At 38.4% G+C, this 23,612-nt stretch overlaps 1 protein-coding gene across 2 annotated transcripts in view; it reads left to right on the top strand.

The window, feature by feature from the left end:
- The first annotated feature begins 1,560 nt into the window (after nucleotides 1–1,560).
- The window catches only part of COL11A1 (collagen type XI alpha 1 chain), a 130,897-nt gene continuing 108,845 nt past the window's right edge, over nucleotides 1,561–23,612 (top strand). For both annotated transcript variants that reach the window (XM_039718195.1, XM_039718203.1), the window contains exons 1-4: nucleotides 1,561–1,865; nucleotides 15,979–16,146; nucleotides 20,250–20,463; nucleotides 22,854–23,016. In XM_039718195.1, coding sequence (XP_039574129.1) covers nucleotides 1,751–1,865; nucleotides 15,979–16,146; nucleotides 20,250–20,463; nucleotides 22,854–23,016 — 660 coding nt within the window. In that variant the 5' untranslated portion in view covers nucleotides 1,561–1,750. The remainder of the gene's footprint in view (nucleotides 1,866–15,978; nucleotides 16,147–20,249; nucleotides 20,464–22,853; nucleotides 23,017–23,612) is intronic.

Raw genomic sequence — 23,612 nt, 5'->3', positions numbered from 1 at the left:
ACAGGATGAAATATTCCATAAGCAGCTGGGGGTGGTGTCACCATCACTGGGGAAGTGGTTCATTGGTGCACACGGTGCTGTTGGGTTAAATGGTTGATGATGTTAGAGGTCTTTTCCAACTTTAATGACTCTGTGTCTAAGTTGTGGTACAGAAAGATTGGTACATACAGCATTTTGGTGCTCCACAGCTGTACTGTTGGTGATTACCTGAAGTGCCAGCATAACCTTGAGTATCTCTTCACTGAATGGCACCGAAAGCACAGCATTTAAGAGAGCTCAGACATAACCGTGCTATGCACCTCAGTCCCCTCAGATGCAAATTTAATGACTATGATCTCAACACTTGCAGGAAATCGAGGACAGGAAGAGCTACATATATTAATGGAGTGCAGCAAAATAGAAGATATTTTATGAAACTCAATAAACTTCTGGAGTATAATTTGACACATAAACATGTATTTTATTGAAAACCATTTATTTAGTAATTGCTGTAAGGCATTCAAGATCTCAGTGAAGGTAGATTTCTTTTTTAATTATATACATTTCCACCAAAACGTGACCATGGTTTTCTCCTCTTCCAGGGAAGCCGGGGCAGAACCTGATCCCAGCCAAGGGCTTCGGCTGCATCTGTTGCACAGGTAAGCTCTGCCAGAGGTTTCGGCCTACGGTCCCTGTTACCGATTGCTGCACAGGTGGGACAGCGGGAGGTTCCCCGGCGAGGAGCGGACACCCGGCTCCCCGGGCTGCAGGCTGTGGTGAGGCGGGGAACGGTAAGGCTCGGTGGTGGGCTTTTCCTTCACCACCCGCTCCCTCCTTTCACACAGCCGTCTTAGAGCGAAACCCCCGGAGGTCGCCCCAAGGGTGTGTGAGAGCAAGAAAGCCCGGGCGGGGTGTGAGGGGGAACGGGCCGCCGGCTCCGAACCTGTCGCCGCACCAACGCCAGCCGTGATTTCGGGGAGTCCGAAAGGCCACCCCCAGACGCTTCACCTCAGCGCCCCGGCTCCTCTCCCGCACATTCCTCTCCTCAATGCTGCCCTGCCTCGCTCCCTCCCTGCCGGCGTCCCCATCCCCCGCTTGTCCCCAGTGTCGCCCCCCTGCCCGTCCCCCACGCGTCCCCGCTCCGCGCCCCCGCCCTGGCTCCGCGGGGCGCCGCGGCCGCCTATGCGCATGCTCGGGGCGAGGGGGCCCGCGCGGAGCGGAGCGGGCGGGGGGCGGCGGTGACCCGGTGAGGGGACAGCCCAGCCCTGTCCCGGCTCGCTCCCGCCGCGCCTTCTGCGTCTCCCGAGCGCTTTCGGCAGGGCCGCGCTCCGGCGCCGCGGGGCCGGCGGTGCCCGCGGAGCGGCCGGTGTGCCGCCGCCGAGGCGGAGGGCGGTGCTGTGGGCGGCCGGGGGAGCCCCGCGATTGGCCTCCGCCCGGCGGCTGGCGTGTCAGTCGGACTCCAGGGGTGGCCCTGGGAGCCGCTCGCCCAGCCCTCTGACGGGATGAAGCCTTTAGGGGGATGCGGAGCTCTTTGCATTTTGATTAAAGCCCCTCATCTCCCCTCAGTCTGAAGGCAGGGCACCGGGGAGGACGGGTCGGAGGGGCCTGTGCGAGGCCGGGCAGAGCGGGAGAGGGGCGAGAGAGAAAACCTTCTCTCCGTTTATCACGTATGGCTCTATAGGAGAAGTCATCTCTGGGAATATAGTGGAAAGGACGGAGCAGGTATAAACTGAAGGCGCCCGCGTTTAATTCACACTTGTGGGTGCCCAGCATGGAGATGCAGAGATGGTCCACAAGGTGGAAAACGAGAAGGTGGCCCTGGGACTCGGCTGTAACCGTGCTCATCACCTTCGCTTTCCTTCTTCGGGCTGCAGAGGTCAGAGGAGGTAAGAATGCAAAGGGGAGCCGGGAGTCCACCGCCTCTCTCCCCTCCTCGGGGAAAGGACCCAGGGCACGGCTGAGGCCGCGTTTCAGAGGAAACCTGTCAGAGCCACTCCCGGTGCTGGGGAGGCGAGAGCGCTCTTGCAGCCGGCTCCGGGCGCGGAGACCCGCGGGGAGCCCCCGGCAGCGCGGGCTGGGAAGTCTCTCCCAGGTGCCGCGGAGGAACGGCTCTCAGTCAGCCTAAAAATTTGGATGTGTTTTTAATGAGGTAAAGGAGATGTACTGGCAGGGTGGGAAAATGAAAGAAATACTTGTTGCACAGAGAGACTTATCTTCTTTCAGCACTGGACTCTTGTTTTGTGAAGTGTGCGTCCAACTTTGTTTTGTTGAGCTGCTGAAGTTCACCAGATTGTGACTGAAATTGACCGACAAGTATCTGCCTTCTCCTCGAGGGACAAGGAAAGAGAAAGTTGGGGGTGGAGGCTCTCTGCTCTCTTTCTTCGTTTTCCTCCCTTTTATTTTTTCTTTTGCAACGGGTTTTAGTAGTCAAAAAGTTTTCTAGGGCGCAAGCGGAGGAGAAAATACACTGGCAGGGGCCCTTTGCCAGCCGCTGCGGAGGGCAGCTCCCGGGGCAGCGGCGCCCCGCAGGTGGTGCGAGCGGTGCCGAGCCCGGAGATGCCCGGGGGGGCTCGGGGGGGCTCAGCCCGAGGATCGCTGGGCTCCCTGCGGGCGGTGTCAGCGCTGGGGCACCGTCCCCAGCCGCCTCCCAGCTCTGTAGCCTGGCCGGGGTATCGAGTGGTCCCTTAGGTGTCCGTGGACCTGGTGGGCAGGGTGCGGCCCGCGGGGGACTTGCAGGGGGAACACGAGCCAGGCAGCAGCGCAGCAGCCTCAGCAGAAAGGAATCGCCGCCCCCTCCCCCGCACCGCCCCTCGCCTTCTGCGCACTTCTCCCGTCCGCACCGCTCTCCCTGGGCTCCTCGCACCGCCGCCAGCCCAGCTGGGTTTCTGGGCTGTGCTCGCAGCTCATCGAGCTGCAGTGTGGAGTCTCCGGTGGCGGGAGAGTTCTCCTCTCCTACCGGGGGTGAAAACGCTGCCTCTTCCTCCGTTCCTTCCTCCCTCCCACCGGAGCCCGCAGGCGCATCTGGAGGCCAGTCTGGCTGGGACTGAAGTTTTTATTTTTCTGTGAATCTGACATCAATGAAGGGGCTTAACTCTCCGAAATGAAAGGTTTAGTTTTTAATGTATTTATTATTTTAACGAGGTATTTCTCGATCTGAATCCAGAATCAACAGGCGTCGTAGAGGGGGATCAGTTTCCATTCAAGCCTTTATACCTGGGCACAACTTTGACGGTGTCAGATCAATCAGGGCTCCTGCCCCCTGCTGGCCCCGTTTCTGACAGGGACTGGAGGGGTCAGATTTCATTCCTCTTGCAATTCCACGGACTCCCTGGAGTTACACCAGGGTGAATTAACCTCGCAGAGCTTCAAGGATTCGGCTTCTCGTTACCATGTGGAAACTAAATTTCTTCAAGAAGGATACTGTCCTCAAAGGCATGATCGATTTCTTATGCCACTTTTCACAGCAGAACTGACTAAATTAAGTAGGGTTTATGTAGCCTATGTTTACATAATGGGTTGGATGGAAATGACAAGTTCAAAGAAAATCTAAACCCAAACACAGGAAAAATCATCAAAACTTACACTGAAATCAACAGGACTGATACTTACTGGACTGTATTCAGCAACATTAGATAGGCAGACTAATTTGGTTGTGGTAACTTTATTCAGAACTAAAAGACTATATTGATAGTCTTCTAGTTTTCTGGATAAAGGACGTTTCAGAAATGTAGAACTACAGGCTTCTTATTCTTTGTAGAAGCATTCAGAAAAGAACTTAGTTCTTGACCTTTTCTGAGATACAGTGTGCTATTTGCTTAGGAACTACAGGGAGCTGTGTGTTCAGGGCTTGATCTGTTATTGAAGTCAGTCAGAGTTTTTCCATTGACTACAGAGGGACTAGAATTTGACCTAATTTCTCTAACAGTGTACAAGGGACTTATTTCTGAATCATCTCTTATGCATTCTAATCTTATTTAAAGTAGTTAAAAGTTAACATAGGACATAATGATTCCTATTTGAAAATTGGAGAGTGAAAATACCAAGGAATTAAATAAAATAGCATAAATGGCATAAACAATATGACTAAATGAAAATGCTGGATAAAATATGAATGCTGGGGAAAATACGAGTTTCTCTTTTAAATCTTCTGTTCTTCAGTGTTCTTTTCATAAACCATCTCTATGGAAAATTACATGGTATATTCATATGAAGTGTTAATCATGTAGCAGTGACTTTTTAAAGACAACAGAAGCCATTCCATATAGACAAATCCCAACAGATTCCTAAAATACTTTACTTTTTTTGACGTTTCTTTATTTAACAAAAAACAACCTCAAAACCATAGTGAAGTATGAGGTGCCTTTCATACATGTAAGAAATGGTGTGCAAAGAAGTGTTTGGGCTCTTATTTCTTCTTTACACAGAAAAAGGTGCAGAACTGAGAATCAACTGCATGGGAAAAGCAGTGACTCATACTTGGTCAGCTCAGTGCCCACCAGTTCTTAAGTAGCTCTTTTCAGAAAATGTTTTTGCTTTATGACTTGGCTAAAGTAAACAAAATTCAGTATTTTTAAAGACATGCTTTGATTTCCTTTCCCCTTCTTCACCTTTAATACTAAAGCTGTTGGTAATGTCTTTGGAATGAATAAACTCATTTAGTCAAAGTGGCATGGCTTCAACACTATAAATTTTTGTAAGGCCTTGACATCAATGCACTATTGTGATGCTGATTTAAATTTCATGGGCAAGAAATGAAAAATCAGCCTTTTTATTATTTATAAGCTTTTCCAAGCAAATGGAAATCTAGCTCTTAATCTGTGCGAAAAAAAAAAAAAAAAGATTTAAGAAGCCTTACTGAAAATGAGGCTATGAACCTATATATAGAAAACTTTGGACCTTCTGTGTAAGCAATGAGCAGATTTGTTTCTAAAATAAATAGATACTTCTTGCTGTCATCTTAGGAAATATAAAGGTTCCTTGTGCTTCCCACACACAGGCTTGGAAAGTAGTGGGAGTTCTAGGTGCAGAAGGAATGCAGAACTGGGCCAGTTAGTGATGGCAAAAGGAGAGTTTTCTTAGTGGGTGCACACTTAACACTGCTATTTATTTCTGTCTGCTTGATAAGAAAGATATGGATCTGTTTATTGAATGAAAACTCTTGAATGTGTCCAGCTAGTACGAAATGGTGCTTCAAACGAGAAAAGTATGAATTTCTTCTCAGAACTATTTGTGATGTAAAGTACTTTGGATTTTAACTGATCAATTAACTTTTAAGATTAAAAAATATTGTCTTGTGTGATAATTTATATGCGTTTCTCAGATTGATATTCTCAAATTAGCAAAAATGAATAAATCAAAGGGTGATTTCACTAGGTGCAGCTAGTGGTCCTAGCTGAAGTTTTTCTGAGTCCCAAGGATCAGCAGGTGAAATGGTCCAATCTTCCCAGAACAGTGCAAGAGACACCTGCATGTATATGTCTGTTTTGCTATATGATTTTGTTTTCTTAATTGTTTCTAAGGTAAAATAATTATTTCAACTTCAGCTGCAGACATCAGGCACAGAAAAAATGACTGGTATGTGTTGTTAATTCTCTAGAATGTGTATCTTTGCACTGAATTTAGGAGACCTCACATGGATCCAAGAAAGGACTATTCAGGCTGCAGGAAACTATGTCTCTTTCCCACCTCTGCAGGAAAGAAGTTTTTCAATGCCAGCTTGGTGTATATCCTAACAGCTTTAACTGTATATAGATAGACAAATACTCTATGGGTTTGGCTAGAAATAATCTCTTCCCTAGAGCCTATAATTGAAATGACAATAGTAAAAAAAGAAAAAAAAGGTATAAAAACTTTCCTGGTGCTATCTTTTGTTAAAAACAACCACCCCAAAAGCTTCCAGTTGGTATCTGCAGCAGATACAAAATGTGGGGAAAAAAGTTGTCATACTTATTTTTACAACTCTCATGCCCAAAGTTACTTATCTCCCCCAAAGAGAATCCTTAATTCTGACACAGTTTCAGCATACTAAAGGAGCCACGACATAACTGCTGAGGTTATACCTAAAACACACTGGAGCATTTATGTCTTTCCCGGATTTGTTTTGTACACTGGTGAACAGTAGGGTTTCCATCTGCCAGCAAGATTTTCTTTTCTCTGTCGAGCGTTCTGCTTCTTTTCAGAAGAAATCCTCCTAGCACTAGTTAATTTATCATTGTTCTGAGTATTTGTTGATAATAGGGGGGAATAAATTAAGCAGAGCTTGGGAGAAATCTTCAATGTTCTAAGAATGTGAAGTCTCATGCAGTGATAGAGATTTGCCCTCTGGATGGACACAATAGAGAACAGTGGCTTAAAAGGAATTAGGTTAACACACATGCCTGTTGCAAGGGCTTATAACTGTTCTACTCAGTATTAAATACCAGGTTTACAGACTGTAAATGTAAGGATTAATTGTTGACCCGGTTATTACAATAGTAGTAGAATCTGGCAGAACTTAAAATCTTTTTAGCACATTAGCACACATAAGGGACTGTAAAAACCTTTGTGAATTTCAGGTCTGGGACTTCGCTGCAAGTCTAAGTGTTAATGTACACAGTGTGTGAAATAGAAGGTATTTGGCAGAGCTCATATTATGGAACCAGAGTGTTTGCTGCAAACCAAATTGAGAGATGTATTAAAAAAGATGAATTAAAAAAAAACAAACAGCTTAGATCCTGATCCTGCTATAAATAATGTCACTAGCAGGTAAGCTTTCTCTATGATAGGCATTAACTTAGTAGTAAATCAAATTATGGTCAAATTTTAAGGTAGAGTAAGTGCTACTCTGTCCCTTACCTGTGTACTTTACCTTACTCAAATGATCACAGTAATCTGATAGATTATCTAATATTCACAGTTTATAGATCAAGACTTTACAACCTTGGTGTCTGCTTAAGAGGAATTCTTGTGAATATTGGTAGGATACAGAATTGAATCTGATTTCCGTGCATTGCTCTAACAAGAGAGATGATACCTTTGACATCAGGGAAAATACGGTGAAAGACTTTAGTTGTACAAGTTGCTTCTTATCAAATTAAATAGCATTATGTTAAATGGCATAATTTCTAAATCTTGTCCTTGACTGTATTCTATGCTTAAAACTGAAAACTGTTCAATGTTCCATATTTGAAAACTCCCATTTATTGAAAGATGAATACTTATTTGAATTCTTTCTCAATAAGTACCTTGATGACAAAACTTTTAAGTGGACTCAGTTTATTTCATATTTAATTGCTGAGGGAACGCCTTGCCTCTTCCTGTAGCACGAACCATTTTTAGACTGTGTCTCTTTTTATATGGTAATAGAAACAGGATACTCAAGAATGTAATACTTGTTTTGCTGATTTTCACAGCTGAAACTACTGTGCCTGCAGTCTGTACAAAAAGAACTTTTGGAATATTTAGCAGAGGCCTCAGTATAGTTAGACACTTGGAATGTAGTCCTAAAAGACTTGAGGTGCAAAATAAGAAAAAGTCCATAGAAATATGGGACAGATGTTAAAGTATTGTAAAATAAGGGGTCAATACAGGTCTGCACAGATGATGAACAAGCCCAGTTTTCTGAGGGTAACGAGTGAAATCTTTTATGAAATCACCATCATGTTATTAGTGCTTGATGGCAGTCAATGCTGCTAAAGAAGTAATAAAAACACAATCTATCCAGTCTCAAGAGGGTTCTGAACAACAAAAAAGTCATATGTTGTAGTGACTTACATTGTGATAAAAAGCTTCAAAATCTAGGTTCTGCTTCAGAATTATGCAATGTAATGAAAACTTAAAATAATTATTCTTTTTTGCTGAATATGTGCAGTAAATAAATCAGCCTACAAGCTAATTCTGCTAAAGATCTGAATGTGAAGTTATACCTAGACAAGTTTTCCACTGGTTTCAGTATAGGATATAAGTGGTGGAGGATTATGGTTTTTTAGGTTTTGGTTTGTACTGGATGCGTGTTGTAGGTTGGTCTTTAAAGTGAGATATAGTTCATAGTTGGTGAGTATCAAAATTGCCTCCTGTACATGCGTTGACTGTCTGCATAGCCTTTGAAATACTATAATGTATTTAATAGACTTTTCAGCATAGGAAGTCAATAAAAAAATTCCAAATAACTGATGTGGAAACAGAAGTAGCCATTTCTGAGCAGTTTCACAGAAGCCTTTGTTGGTGAAATAGTCAGTCCTAGGCTATTTAAAGCATTCCTGTATGCATCTGGATAATCTCTAGTTCTTGTAAGCATTAAATATGAAATCACTGCAATAACACCTGTTTCTAAAAATGTCAAGATTCCAATTACATAATTCATCTAGGAAATTCATGTAGGAAAATTCTTAACAGGTAAAACAACCTTGAAGTATGTCCCTAGAAGTATATATATTCAACATATATTCAGTTCATCTCATAGATTTACATTCAGATACTTAGGAAAAAAATCGGCTTAATTTTCAGGAGCACTATGTAAGTAGGCAACTCAATTGGTTTCCTTTTTGTACCTTGAAGATGTAAGTCACTCTTGCAGCCCCTAAAACAGAGAGTTGGTTTTATCCAGCTGTATAAAGTCCATCTATGAAAAGCTATTGGAGCCTTCCCACAGGACACTGCAGAACCAATGCTTTGATGCTGGTTCCCAGAGCAGTTCTTCTGTTACAGGGCTGGGTTCCCAGCAGAGTGGGGAGGCAGGCGGTTCTCAGACTGCCAAGCCCAAAAGCTTGTGAGAAGGGCAGCTCTGCCCAGAGCTGGCCTGTAGGAAATGGTGAGGACAGAAGAGTGCCTGATCCTTTTCTGGTGCTTAGACACCTATGGCTGAACTGCAGGGAATCCTTGCTTGGGATACAGAGACTAGACCCTGTGGTGGGAAGGCAATAGAGTCTTTTGTAGGAACTACAAAGCTCCTACAAAGTGAAGCTGTTGGGCTTAACATGCTTTTCAATTCCTGCTTTTGGATGTTCTCTATGAATACCTAACAGATGAAAAACACATTAAAATAATAAGTGTAGATAATCATGTTATATGCCTTTCTGTTTTTAAAGGATATCCAGCATAACTGCCCACGATAAGTAAAAGTGTCCAAGAGTAAAAATAAGAACAGAAATATTCTTAACACATTAGATATGGCATCATTTTCTAGTAATTGATGGTCTTGTTATGTATCCTAAAAGTCAGTAAAATTTCAGTTTATCAAATCCAGATTCTAATGCTGCTGTTAAAAAAGAGGTGAAGACTTCTGACATCATTAGTTAATGATTTAATGAGTGTCATTTAGTGAGTCAGTTAGAAGCTTCCATCAGAGAAGTGCTTATCTTTACTCACCTATACAGTACATGGAATGTCCTTAAAATGAGCTCTCAGAGTTATAAAGATGCAAAGTTTTAAGAAAAGTAAATAAACTAAACAACAATAGGTTATTATATCTTTAATAGGTAGCATGGTTTCAAAAACGTGTGGTGCAGTCAGTAGCTTCTACTTAGGTCCTTAAATATAAACCTAGAAATCCAACTAGAGTTGGCCTCTTCTGAAAATCTTGCCCACAAATATAAGGAGTCCCTTCATTAGTACTCACCAAATACACACATTTTAGCCTACCAGGCCATCACAGCTTGTAGATTTTAAATGACCTGTTACAGTGACATAAAACTGGACTAAACTTTGAGAAAACACTCCATTTAGAACTGAAGATTAACGTTCCAAGGCTCTTTTAGTTTTTGCAGTGGTTCCATTGGAACAGATTACTGGCAGATTGAAGCCTATTTCCATGGAAAAATATGAAGTAAAATAATAGTAACTTAGAAACATCAGTCTTCCTAAATTTCTCATATAATTCTTTGTACTGGGGAAATTTAAGCTCTTTTCTACTCTGGGGTAGTATCTCCCTAATTAGGAGTTATTGATTGTAACTCTTAAAGGCTCTTTGTGGAGTGAACACTGGTAAATTTTCACTTTTGCATCAATTAAAAAAATTAATTAGTGAAGAATTATGGGAACTCAGGAAGTTATCTGTTTATTATATCAGAAATCATATAATACCGTTTAAAAGTAGTTTTTACTGTATCAAAAAGGAGGAAAGGCAAAGTTGCTATAGGTATTAACAGTATAGCAAACACAGACTTGCACCTTCAGTTTGCTAAGGTAAATCTATATAGTAAAGAGTACTGCCTCTTTTCTTTCCCCTTTGGGTTTTGCTATTGTTTGCATTCAAAGTATGTCCCCAGGCAGGCAGTCTGGAAGCATCTAGTAAATGATGCAAGTAAACACAGCTTTCAATAGGGTAGGATCATTGTGCCTGTGCTTTCTCATAAAATTCAGAGACTAACAACCAGGAGTTAACGGACCAAAATCTAAATATAATAGGATTTCAACTTCTTTTCTTCATTAGGTGATTGGACAGAAATAAACATATTTTAGTCTAAATGAGTCATTCTCTGGACAGTTTCTTATGGGAAGGAATTTTGCAGCCAGACATTGCCACCACAGTCACTTTTCTGTCAGTTCCTGGAGGCATGAGGGTGAAGTCCTTCCCTCTGAGAATACAGATGATGGTTTCTTATATTCAATATGATTTTACCCTATCTTCAATAACTGAACTGAACTGGGCTGTCTGGTACTTAGGCACCAGCACCTTCATCTGCAATTCCAAAGTGCTTTGCTGTGTAGTTTATAGCAAGAGAGTGGATGTCAAGCTTGGTGCTAACCCTATCTGCAAAGGTTCAGGCTCCATTCCCACCGCAGCTTGTAAATGGTTTGCAGCATGTCCCATGTTAAATAGAAGAAAGCTTAAGGTGTTGGACCTTTAGATAGATTCATTCTGACTTCCATGGTCATCTTTTAAGGAATAATAAAACTCATTCAAAAGTTCTCTATTCAGTGAGCAGTAGATTTTCAATCTGTATGTGTTCAAAGTCTACTGAGAACCACTGCATACAACTGGGATAGGATCACACTAAATGTTTGACCTCTTCAGATCTGAGTAAGACATGAAATACCGTGTGAGACCCACACTAGAGTGGAATTGCAGCCACTCATGGAATTGGCTCATAAACTGCTTCTTTATACAGCTGTACCTAGGTTAGAAGCCTGGATGATAGCCAGCTAGCCTAGATGGGTCAAAAATATTTTCTGAAAAAGCACAAGTATGCAGTAATTTTTTTCTTCTGAAGAAAATTTCCAGTAATGAAGTGTTCATGGCATTTATTTGAATGGAAATAATATGATACAGAATTTGTCAACTTACTTGTGACTTCAGCAGGCCTAAATTACTAGTAAGATACTGTGATTGGAAGATATGTATGCTAAGAAACAGAAAATCAGGTTTTTCATATGCTTAAGTGTCAATTTATTGACACATACACATTAGCCACTTAGGGTGACACAGGACAGAACATTCTACTTAGGTAAAACAGTACAGCTCTATTTTCAGTGTGTGTTAATGGCGTAATACTTACAAACTTTACACTAACGTAATGCCACTCACTAAATTGATCTGATGAGTAAAACTTTGTGAAAAGCATTTTGTAGATCAAAACATTTTCAATATTTAAAAGTCACCGAAATAAAGATAACCTTTAAAAATTATTGTTGCTAGAACCATAATACATGACCATTCCAATGCACATTTCTTGCATATGTTAAAACTTGTCCCTTTCTTGTAATGTCTGTTCTTTTACGTAAGGTTGTGTCATCATCTACAAGAAGCATTACCATAGGAAGATGTGGAATTGCTAAGCATTTTTACTGAAAACTGGGGTCACCCTTAAGAGGAGGAGGCTTGATGTCATGCAATGAATAAGTCATGAGTACAGGCTATGTGTCCAGAGGACTTCAGTTTCTGCCCTCCTTTACGGTTTCTCAGCCTCTCCTTTCTCTGCTGTCATAACTTGTATTGTTATGGTACCTGGGAACCTCCTCCATGGACAGTTTCCGCCAAGAGAAAGGCGGAGCCATGTTGTGTGATAGATTCCAGCTCAAATGGCAGGAAGTCTACGTGAAAGAAGCAAGTCCTCTGAACTTGAATAATGATGTTGTTTATTTTTGTGATGTTAGGGCATGTCAGAAATGAATCTGCTGTTTTCACCAGATTCTGCTTAACTCCAGATGATACCACACTGAGCAATGGTAATAATTGTTAGGTGTAATGCAAAATAAAGGTAGCAGAATTTGATTCATATGTGTTGTATCAGTATTATTAATAATGATATATCACAGATTCTGTTTCAGTTTAGATATTGTGGAGTGAATGAAAGCTATGATATTTTCAACTGTGATTATATGATAATTATGTAGTCTAGATTTCTACAGACTTTCCAAATCTCTAATGGCATTCTATTTTTACAGTATAGGGTTATGAATTAATAGAATAGAAAACATTGTCATAGCCTTTAAAGCAAATATATCACTGTCTGTAGATGAAATTTAGGCTTGGAAATGGTAACTAAGACTGGAAGTAAATTTTTACATGTATTTTCTTTCTCTCCAAATAAACAAAAAACATATGAAGCTCCCCTCATGTATTCGATACTCTCTCCTGATCTGGCAATGTAGAAGTGTGACCTAACATCCAGTTTACAACTACTTAGCTTCAGTGAATCCTTTTAATTTCCAGCAGAGATATTCTGATTTTTTTCATAAGTTTCATAATGTAAGAAAGCTAAAGGGAAAGGAAAGGAAGAATAAATATGGCTTTGGAGTTACATTTAGTATGAAATGCTCTGGATCAAATGTTCTGATCCATACCACTGTAAATATGGAAAGCTCACTGAGTGAATGGACTTAGTCATACCACAGTAATGAAGACCAGAATTTGACTCTACAGTTTTAAAGTTATATCATTTTCAGTCTTCAGTTATCATTTTCAGTCTTGAGATGTGGCACCACTAATTTTTCTTTGTGTGTTTTACCTTCTTTATATTTGAAAGTATAAGAACTTATGATGGAGTTAAATGATTAATTGTTTGGTATCTTGAAAGATACTGGAATGCTCAGGTTCCCATCTCACAAAATTCTGACTTTTAAAAAGGAATTTTTGAAGAATTCACCTCTGCCATTCCAGAAATCCTGGTATTTTTAAGCATTTCTGCTTTGGCCACTGCTGTACAGTCTTTCAGTGGCAGTCAGAGCTGTCTCTCTGAACTCTCCTGAACCAAGGACATAACACCATTGAGCTTTGCACTATAGTCATTAGTGAAAAGAGTAATCCTCTGAAAAAGTAGTAGAGTAGAAATTTGTATTTTGATTGCAGACTGCAGGCTGCCCCTGATGAAGACCCTTTTTTCATAAGTTAGTCTTGTGGCACCATCTGGCTTGTTTTACACCTCTTGCAAGAGGTAGCCTTCAAGCAGCAATGCAATATGGCCATAATCATCTATGTAAGGGAGCTGCTTTCTGGGTCTGGATCTTGTATTTTGTCAAATTTGCCCTGGCAAACAGAGTTGAGTTTTCAAAGCTGATGTCCAAGTTTTGTAAGGAGAATTAATTCCATCCCAAAAACTGGTGAACAGAGCTGTTTGCATGATTCTTATTTATTTCCTTGACATCTGAAATATTGACACCAAATTGGAAGGATACAGAAGCACTACATTATTTATAATTAATCTGCATTTTGCTCTACTCTTTGAGAAGACTACTGGGGAAAGGTAAAATCATATAGGCAAGCTGTTTTATCCACCGTACAGAAGGTCTCATGAAAGATCCTTGACCTGTCAGTATATGGGTTATATTAATGTTGCCCCATATAAATGCAAGCTGAGATCTTAGTTTGTGGACCACACAACATTTCTAGTAATTATTTTAAACTGACTAGTCCTGCTATTTTATGTTTTGTGAATCACAGTTTGTAGAAATAAATAAATAGTCAACTGTGGACTATTACCAGAATGTTTGTTCTTATTATCTGGAATTTGTGGTTTGAAGATTGTCCTATTATTATTCTGTTTCTTGTCTGGAAGTTTTTTAGCAGCAGAACTAGCAGGGAGTAATGAATAATCTTTTTTATGGGTGAATAGTCTCCCAGGCAGCCAGGCAAAGAAAAACCATTATTCTAAAAAATAATGAAGGGTCTGGTAGAAATTATAGAAAAGGGCAAAGGATAAAAGAATGTAGCAGTGGTTGACTTACACAGTGAATTGAAATTTGTACTAATATTTCTGGTGACTGGTTCTACATTTCTGGTTCAAATTATTATAGGTACATCAAAGATAGCTGTTGGTTACTAGAAAAAAATGTGTGTCTGTTCTTTCAAAATGTTCCTTCAGTATGTGTAGCGATTCCTTCAGAACTCTGTGGAACACCTATAGAAAATACATTATATCCATTAAAATTATTTTTTCAGTGCTCAACAGTGGAGATAGACTAATACCACAGTGTTTTCATAATATTGAAACTTCTCTTTTGAAATTGTTTAAACATAATTTCTTGAATTTTCCATGTATGTGGATTTTAGGTAAATTCAGTTGTGTACTATAACATTCATTCCCAATGTGTTAGCTTGCAACAAACATTGGATATTTGATTTATGTTAATAACACAATGATGATTCAATGAGGAAAGGAAATGAAAAATTGCAAGATGTGAGGAAAAATTTTTAAAGTTCATAAGCATTTTCTTGCAAATATATTTTAAGAAAGAAGAAGTTATGTGCATTCTAGGCTGGCTGAGAAAACAAAGATTGGTTTAACCACAGAGTTGAGTTTTTCATATTTGGCACTGTCAGGAGATGAATAGGATGAGCTAGTTAAACTGTGTTCACATCTGTGGAAATACTTGTTTAAATAGTTGAATATTTACAGGCAGTGAATTTTGAAACTTAAGTTGATATTTCTTGACACGTAAAATGAATAACAGAAAATGAATCAGCCATAGTTAATGCCACTGTGTAGTTCAAAGATGTGAAGTCAGATTTACCAAGCTCATTTCTCAGCTGTGACACTGAATGTCATTTAAAACTTTGTCTTCCCAAATTAAGTGGTTATGAGTTTGCCAAAATAAAAACTGTGGAATAGTCCAAGTGACAAAAAAGTCTACTGAAATTCTGTTTCCACTAAAAAAAAAAAAGGATTAAAGAAGCTGTGATTTGTAGGGAGTATGAGAATAAGCACCTTAATTTTTCCTAGGAGAAAAGACATGCAGTGTGCTAACTGTCTTCTCTCACTGCCTCTCTTGAAGTGCATGTCCATTCAGTACTTTGTCCTTTTGCCATGGAGAACTTTTATATATTAAGGCTTTTTGTTGCTTTACATATGTATGCAGGCTTTTTTTGTTCGTTTTAATTTGCATCAATATCAGTGCAATAACTCTCTGGATTTCAATTTTAGATTGTTATACACTGAGCACAGATGCAATCTTATTGTACTTGGTCTCTAAAGTATAAATTGCATTTTAACTTAGAAATAATGAAAGACTGCAATTCCGCCCATTTAGTCCTTGCAGACACAGCAGGTACATTTTTCTTTCTCCAACTTGTATGTGAAATTAGTTTAGCTGCTTCCTTATTCCTTTGTGTCTGAGAAAGCAGTTATGTGTAATCAGAATATATTTTAATGTTAGCAACAGATGATTTTGTGGTAGCAGATTATTAGCAGCTGAATGCTTCTGAAAGTTTTGTGCAAGCTTTGAAGATCAATTTCACTTCTCAGAAGTCACTCATTAAAAGCATGTATTGGAAGTTTCAACCAGCAAGATCCTCAGCATTTGCAAATGGTGATTTTCAGTGTGTAATCAAGTAGTTTGAAAATATGATCATAAAAAGCACATTGGATGGGATGAACTCTTACATATTTAAAAATGAATAATCCTATAAAAATAACATTATAGTGTCGGAGTAATGTGCAATAAGTCAAAGTAGGATGCAGCTACTGCTCTGATTAGACATATACATTTGCAAAGAAATTAAAAGATTTTTGGATGCTGGATGCCATAGAGATGCAAGATAAATAATTATTCTTGTTGTTTTTCTTTTTTTTTTAACTTTGTCAGCTGAGCCCGTTGATGTGCTAAAAGCATTAGAATTTCACAATTCTCCAGAAGGAGTAACAAGAACAGCAGGATTTTGCACAAACAGAAGGAATTCAAAAGGATCAGATGTTGCTTACAGGGTTTCAAAAACTGCACAGCTGAGTGCCCCAACAAAGCAGCTGTACCCAGGTAAGATGGGCAGAAAGTTGTTAATTTTGTACATTACCTTGCTGCATATGTTTTTATGTTCTCTAAAGCATAGCATGTAGTGCAACATCAGTAGCACAAAACACTTCTGCATATGAATGGTTGAATGAGCTCTATCCACCAAAAGATTCAGGTTTTATTGGCTTCAGTTATAAAGTTCTCCATCAAATTCTGTCACTGCCAGAATTGACTGCTAAGTCATATTACCTGTTCTTTCATGATGCTATCTGATGGAAACCTTATTTGGTGGCTTTGGCAAGTCTCTGCCTGTTTCAGTAGTGCATTTAGAGCCATTGTGCTTCCTGGAGTAATGCTGCAGTGGGAGAAATGAGTTCTGGTTGGCCATTGCAAAATCATTCCCAGAAGTAACATCTGGTAAGAATTACCTAAGAGTATCTCGGTATTTGGGGGACTAAACAAGCCTAGTTGTGGATAGCTGTGATTCCATCTTCTCTCAAATTTCTCTAAAGTGAAATAGTCAAATTTTGGGAAAGATTCTTTGGATGCTACAGAGAGACTTTTATTCCGTTATTTCACTATCACTTGTCACTTGACTCAAACTGTTGAGAATGATAGTAAGAATACTAAAACTCCAAATCTTTGAAGATTTAAATTTTCTGTTTTGACACATGGTATAGAGTTATAACAAGTCATACAGAATACATACAGATTAGAAGTGGCAAAGAAAAATACTTTCTCTTTTCTGTCCTTTAGAGTAGCAGTCGTATAGATGTCACTTAGATTCAGAAAAGGGTCAAGCATGATTTATTTTGTAGTAATAATGTGTTCCCATGATATATGCAGTTCAAGAGTAACTTACATGCTCCCTTAACTCATCACTTATTGTTGATGGAAGAAGAACAAAGCAAAATTCACTAAAGATATAATATTTAGATTATTTTTCATACACTTCCTCAGGTTTTAATATATCCTCTTGACTGAGTTGAATGGGAAATGTCCTGCTATCCTTTAAAGTAGTAAAAAAAATAATTTGGAGGTGATTATGGTAATTTATTCCTTTTCAGTCTTGTGGTACAGGCATCCTCTCTCCTCATCACAAGAAGTGTTCATTTTTCAGATTATTCTTAAAGAAATTTAAAAGAATATTAGAATATATAGAATATATAGAATAAAGAATTTGAGGGATTGTGTCTCTTTTTCTTAGTACTCTATAGCAGTGGAAAGGCTATAGAAGATATCCAAGATAAGATCAAGCTGTGAGATACCAATTCTGCTAAACAGTACACATTTTAATGTGTCCTATGCTTGCTTTCATTTAACTCCTGTAACTCATCAGGAGCTACTATATCCAGTAAATCCTCCATCTTTTAAAAAATTAATTTAATTTTATTTACCAACTTCCCAGAATATAGCAGACCCTGATTTCACTGACTAGAAGGCAATATATGATTGTAATAAGAAAACTGTTTAGATATTTGTGATAATGTTGTTGAGTAGAAAGCACATTAGGTATCATTGCAGCTGACAAAATAAAAATGTAAGACCAGGGGGTTCTGGTTTACAAAGGTAGTATGTCATTTAAAGAGCAAGGAAAATTCTACACATTTTGTTTACACATTGTAATTCAAGAAGTAAAAATTTGTCTTCAGGGAGGAATCTAGAATCTTTGGCGTTTCCCCGGAAGGCAATATATGATTGTAATAAGAAAACTGTTTAGATATTTGTGATACTGTTGTTGTACATGCTCTTAGTTATCTTTTACAAAAGCATGAAGGAATGCTAACCCAGATATATAAAAATATTTTTCTAGATATTTTCCCTCCACAAGAAATTTAAAAGTATTTAAGAAGGCTTTGTAGACTATTCCAGATATATGTCCAAGAACTATATATGCATATAGTTTTATATGTTAGATGCAATATATATATTTTTCATGTTAAAATGTCATTGCTTTTTTTGACTCTTTCAATCAAAGCTGTGTTTGGAGGAAATTTTCTTCTGATTACCCAGAGCAGATTCAAGATAAAACATTTGGGAATGTTGCAATAGCAGCAATTACAGAGACTACTGAGCTGAGACACTTGACTTGCTTTCAGTCACCTTTCCTAAACGTTCACTTTTTCCCCCTAGGATGTTACATGTTTGAAGAGCACGTATCCAGACAAGCTGAATTATTATCATTTGCCTTTAGCACTTCCAACACATCTTTCACGTTAACAGTGCAGATAGGGCAGGTACTCAGTGCTTCTCTAAGAGTTTCTCTGGCCTGTGACAGTCATCTTTCTTTTCCATATTTTTGTCATCTATTTGCTATGACATTAGAAGGTATAACATACAGTTTAATTCAATGTGCTTTACCCTGTCATGGACAACTTTTAAAAGTGACTCGCCAGAGTATGTTTCCTTCCTAGAAATGTTTCCTATCTGTTGAGCTTTGATCTCTTCAAAACAAGATGTCAAAACGATGTATAAACATAGTCTATGCTACTACAATGTTTCAACAAGCTTCCATTAAAAAGTTACAAAGGAGTAGAAAGCACATAAAGCATCACTGCAGCAGACAAAATAAAAATGTAAGACCAGGGGGTTATGGTTTACAAGGGTAGTATGTCATTTAAAGAGCAAAGGAAATTCTACGTATTTTGTTTACACATTGTAATTCAAGAAGTAAAAATTTGTCTTCAAGGAACAATCTAGAATCTTTGGAGTTTTCCTATAATACCTGTCATGGAAACAATCTTCCATTTTCTTCGTTGGAAGAAAAAATTCCAAAATCAGAGATTGATGAATTCTTATATGCTTTAATTGATTTCAAAACTACAAGATATTATTATTAAAGCTTGTTCTCATACGATATTAAAATGTCTAAGAACATTTTATCCACTCTCCTACACACAGAGCTGCAGTTATATTCATTGCCAATGCTACAATTAGATTCTCATCCTTTTCTTGTATGCCAAATTACAGCTGAAGCCACATGGATCCAGAGCATATTCTGAGTTTTAGAATCTCAGTCTTACATTTTGTTTGTTATTAAGCCTAATAGAGTTTTGCATCGAATGAAATGCAGATTTACCACAAGATTCCACAGGAGCAGCACTTCAGTGCTTCCTTTATAAACTATATCTACTTTTAATTGTGTTTATTTTTAGTTGTAAACGTGGAAACAGTGTTTGATACATCATCTCTACTTCACAAAGGAGGCCTCAGGGAATAAGTGAAAGTAATATTCTTTGATTTTGCTTAAATCTTCCATTAAAGAAAACTAGTTATGTATTTTTTTAATGTATGCACAATATAATTCCAGAAAGACTCAAATATATATTGTGGGAGAGAAACTAAAATAAACTGTTGTCAAGGGCTACTGAAGTGCCTGAGAGTCTTCTTGGGAAACTACCATGGTTCTTTCATACTTTGTGTTATTACAGGAATTTACAGTAGATTTAGAGCACCTCTCCTACAAAGACAGGCTGAGAGAGATGAGCTTGTTCAGCTTGGAGGAGAGAAAGCTCTGAGTATATCCCATTTTGGGTGGGTGGTGGGGTCCTTCAGTAACCTTTAAATCCTCTTAAGTCTTTCAGTACTTAAAGGGGCTTATAGAAAACAGGGGTAGGGACTATTTACATGGGCAGGTAGTGTTAGGACAAGGGGAAATGGCTTTAAAGTATAAGAGGAGAGAGTAGTATTGGATGTTACAAAGAAATTCTTTACTCAGAAAGTGGTCAGGCACTGGAACAATTTGCCCACAGAAGTTGTGGATGCCCCAGCACTGAAAGTGTTCAAGGCCAGCTTGGATGGGGCCCTGAGCAACCTGGTCTAGCGTGTGGCATCCCCCGCGTGGCAGGAGGTGGCACACGATGAGTTTAAGGTCCCTTTCAACCCAAACCATTTTATGATTGTATGATTTACCAGTTATGTTTAAGAACCATTAAGGTTTACTTTACAGGAATAAAAGTGAAATCAGAAAGAAAAAAAAGAGACACAGAAAATGTTCCTAATATAATTTTTATGTACTCATTTTTGAGAATTGTATGCTGAAGTTTGTATGCTGGATCCTATGTGCTTATAGAAAAAATGTTTCATATTTTCTGAATTTATAGCTGTATATATCACTTTGTTTACAGGTGGAAGTTTTCCAGAAGATTTTTCAATATTAATGACAGTAAAACCTAAGAAGGGTATTCAGTCTTTCCTTTTGTCTATCTACAATGAACAAGGAATTCAGCAAGTAGGTGTTGAAGTTGGTAGGTCCCCTGTCTTCCTGTTTGAAGATCAAAATGGAAAACCTGCCCCAGAAGACTATCCTCTTTTCAGAACAGTCAACATCGCTGATGGCAAGTAAGTGCAAAATTTTAAAATTAAGAACATATTGCAAACCACTGTATATGTGATTATCTATTTACAAACAGTTTCCTTAAATGTTTAAATATGTCAGTAATATAGTTTCTAGCTAGTTCAGCTGGTGTAGTACAAAATTAGAGAAGCTTTGCAGCAGAATACAGTTCCAGCTCCAAATGGTCCATACAGCTATAAATGAAACAAACAATCTTATCTGCCATTTTTATAAGTCAAAGGTGAGGAGAGAGTCATAGAAATTAATCCAACCCAAGCTAAACCTATGAATATTCTTCCTGTCTGATATACAAAGAAGCTGTTTTCAAAAAGTCTCAAGGAATAGTCTCACTAAAAGAAATGTCTGGTCCACTTAAAAGTGGTAGGCAGTGTGAAGACAAGTTGACAAGACAGCATAGAATTTCTTCTATCCAAAGCCAAACCAGCAGATAAATAAAAGTTTGAGATACGAATGTATAAGGAAATCCTATGTATAAGGAAATCAGGAAAGAATAAGTATTTATATTGCACCCTCAGTAAAGGAATTAATCTCAAATACCTGTTGCATTAGTAATGCAGTTGTTAGTTTTTTGTAGCTTTGTAGACAAGCAATCATTCTCTGGGAATGTCATTTCAGTGCTTGTAAAAAGACATTCATTCTTTCAAAGGCTTTTTATTTGCTGTGTTGCAGTCCAAGAGGAGCAACCACAATCTTCAGAAATACACAGAAATAAATTTTACTAAAGCAAAAGAAAGCAATTCAGTGAGGAAAGGAAAAAATTGAACTATAATGAAACACTTTTATAAAGCAATCAAGAAGAAAAAAAACCCTTAATTGTCTGCTTGGCCTAGTATTACCAGGCAATGAAATTATATGATGAAACCTAGCCTTGATTCATTTTCCTAGCAGAAGGAGTGATTAAAAAAAACCCAGCATTTTTAATGGACTTTTTGTTAAATAACAAACTTTGACATAGACTTTAATCCAAAATGTTGATAAACTAGCTAAAATGAAGAAATAAAAATGAACTTGGTTTGGTACAATTTGCTACACTGAGACTATACAATTTCTAAATCAACTGGAGTCAATCCTAGGCACAGTGAGCTATGATTTTATGCTTTCAGCTTCTACACACTTTCAAAAGATAAGCCAACAATTTTCTTCTGACTCAGCTATTTTATGAAGGATCTAGGACAACAACCTTCATCTCAAACTGAGATATATTTAAAAAGTGTGAACAGCATAATGTGCCTGAGGATGCATGGCCAGTTTGCTTTTATAATGGTAGTGTTTAACAGCATTCCAGAGAAAACATGGAATTATAGTTCTGGCTCAGTGATACTGTTTAGCAGTCAGATTCCATTAGCTTCAAGGTGTTCCTTTTGATACACAGACACTCTTTGTAACAATGATCTAAGCTTTCTCTCTGATTTAGGCAACCCTAATGCTACAAATGCCAACTAAAATAATTTGATTCCAGCCTTCCTCTTACCCATCATTAGTATGACATATTTTACATTTTTTGTCCTGGTCTATCAAATATTCTTTAGCCTTTTGCTCCATGGTGGATTACAGAGTGGTCTGCTTTTTTTCTTAAACATTTGTCATAGCAGAGAGGCTCACAAAATTAATGTAGTCTATCATGATTATTCATAAAGTCTCATAAAGAACATAGTAGAGTTGGGCAAAACATACAAGACTTTATTCTCAAATGTCTCTAAAGTCATGTCACTTTTCAGTACTCTGAAACGCTTCATTCACTTTTTGGTCAATATTATGTAGGCAAAGCTATTGTTACAGGAATAGTGCCAAGTATTTGTAAATATGTTTATCTGGAAAGGCATCTATGTTGGAATCGTTTGTATTTATTTCTCTACAGCTATGGAATACCTTCAAATATGTAAAAGAACATGGTAACATTTTGATGGTTGATTACACAGAAAAAATAGTGAATTGTAAATAATAAATAATAACCTGCTGGGTTAATTATATTTGCGCAAGTAATTTGGAAAATCAAACACATTCATAAAAAAGAGTCTGCTGTCAGCTTGTTCAATCTATTAAAATGCAAACTGTGCACTGACATCTAATTTGAGTTTGGTAATGTTCCCTGGTTAAAGCTGCAGAGAACATCAGCTTGAGCTTCACCTTACAGAGTGTGTTTACAACGAGCTGTGGCTCAGACCCCTTTGTGCTGAGGGACAGAATTTATACAGCAGCTAGTCTAAACACTTTGTACACTTGTTTATGTATAGAAGAAAGAAATAAAAGGAGACATTTTAAATTTTATCTGTGAATTGGTGCATCACCTCCTATAAACTGATTTGATAAGAACACAATGACCTAGTCTTAAAACCATAAATTACAGTCAACTTATATTGGGTTTTTTTAATAGGTGGCATCGAGTAGCCATCAGTGTGGAGAAAAAGAGTGTTACAATGATTGTTGACTGTAACAAAAAAACTACAAAACCACTTGACAGAAGTGACAAAACAGTTGTGGACACCAATGGCATCACTGTGTTTGGAACCAGGATTCTGGATGAAGAAGTTTTTGAGGTACAAATCAATAATGAACAAATAGAATTGAGGTGTTTTTTTTGGTTTTTTTTTTTTTTTTTGTATTGAGCAAGGTGCTTAATGCAAACCAGAATAATCTTTCAGATGAAATGCTGGTATAATGTAGAAACTTTGATTTATAGAACCTGTTAGGATAGGCTGAAATAAAAAAGAAGTAAAACAGGGAGGAGTATTGTTGGAAGATTTGGTGCATTTTTCTGTCCTCTTTGTTGTATCTGGAAGGGAGTTGCTTTTTTTGTCATTCTGCCTAATATTGAGATACCTGAGATATTTGGGGAAATTAATCAGGGAAAGTTGTGTAGTATGATACTGAATAATTTTCTTTCTGTCTCTCTTAAACATTTGCAGATATATGTGTGTGCTAACAGTATTTGAGAGCAGGGGAGAAGGACCTGGAAAGTTTTCTCTGTAATATGAATCTGTTATAGTGTTTATCCCACCTATTACTCTTTCCAGTAAATGGAACATACTTTGGCAATAAGGACATACATGTTTCCATCATTTACTGGCCAAGAAGTACATATAGGAAGGGTAAAATGCCTTTAAGGAAGTAAGTAAATGCCAATCATGAGGCC

Source organism: Passer montanus, unplaced genomic scaffold (genome assembly GCF_014805655.1).
Source record: "Passer montanus isolate IOZ18808 unplaced genomic scaffold, ASM1480565v1 scaffold103, whole genome shotgun sequence".
NCBI lineage: Eukaryota > Metazoa > Chordata > Aves > Passeriformes > Passeridae > Passer > Passer montanus.
The sequence above is the reverse complement of the archived record's forward strand: the minus strand, read 5'-3'. Positions and strand labels throughout refer to the sequence as shown.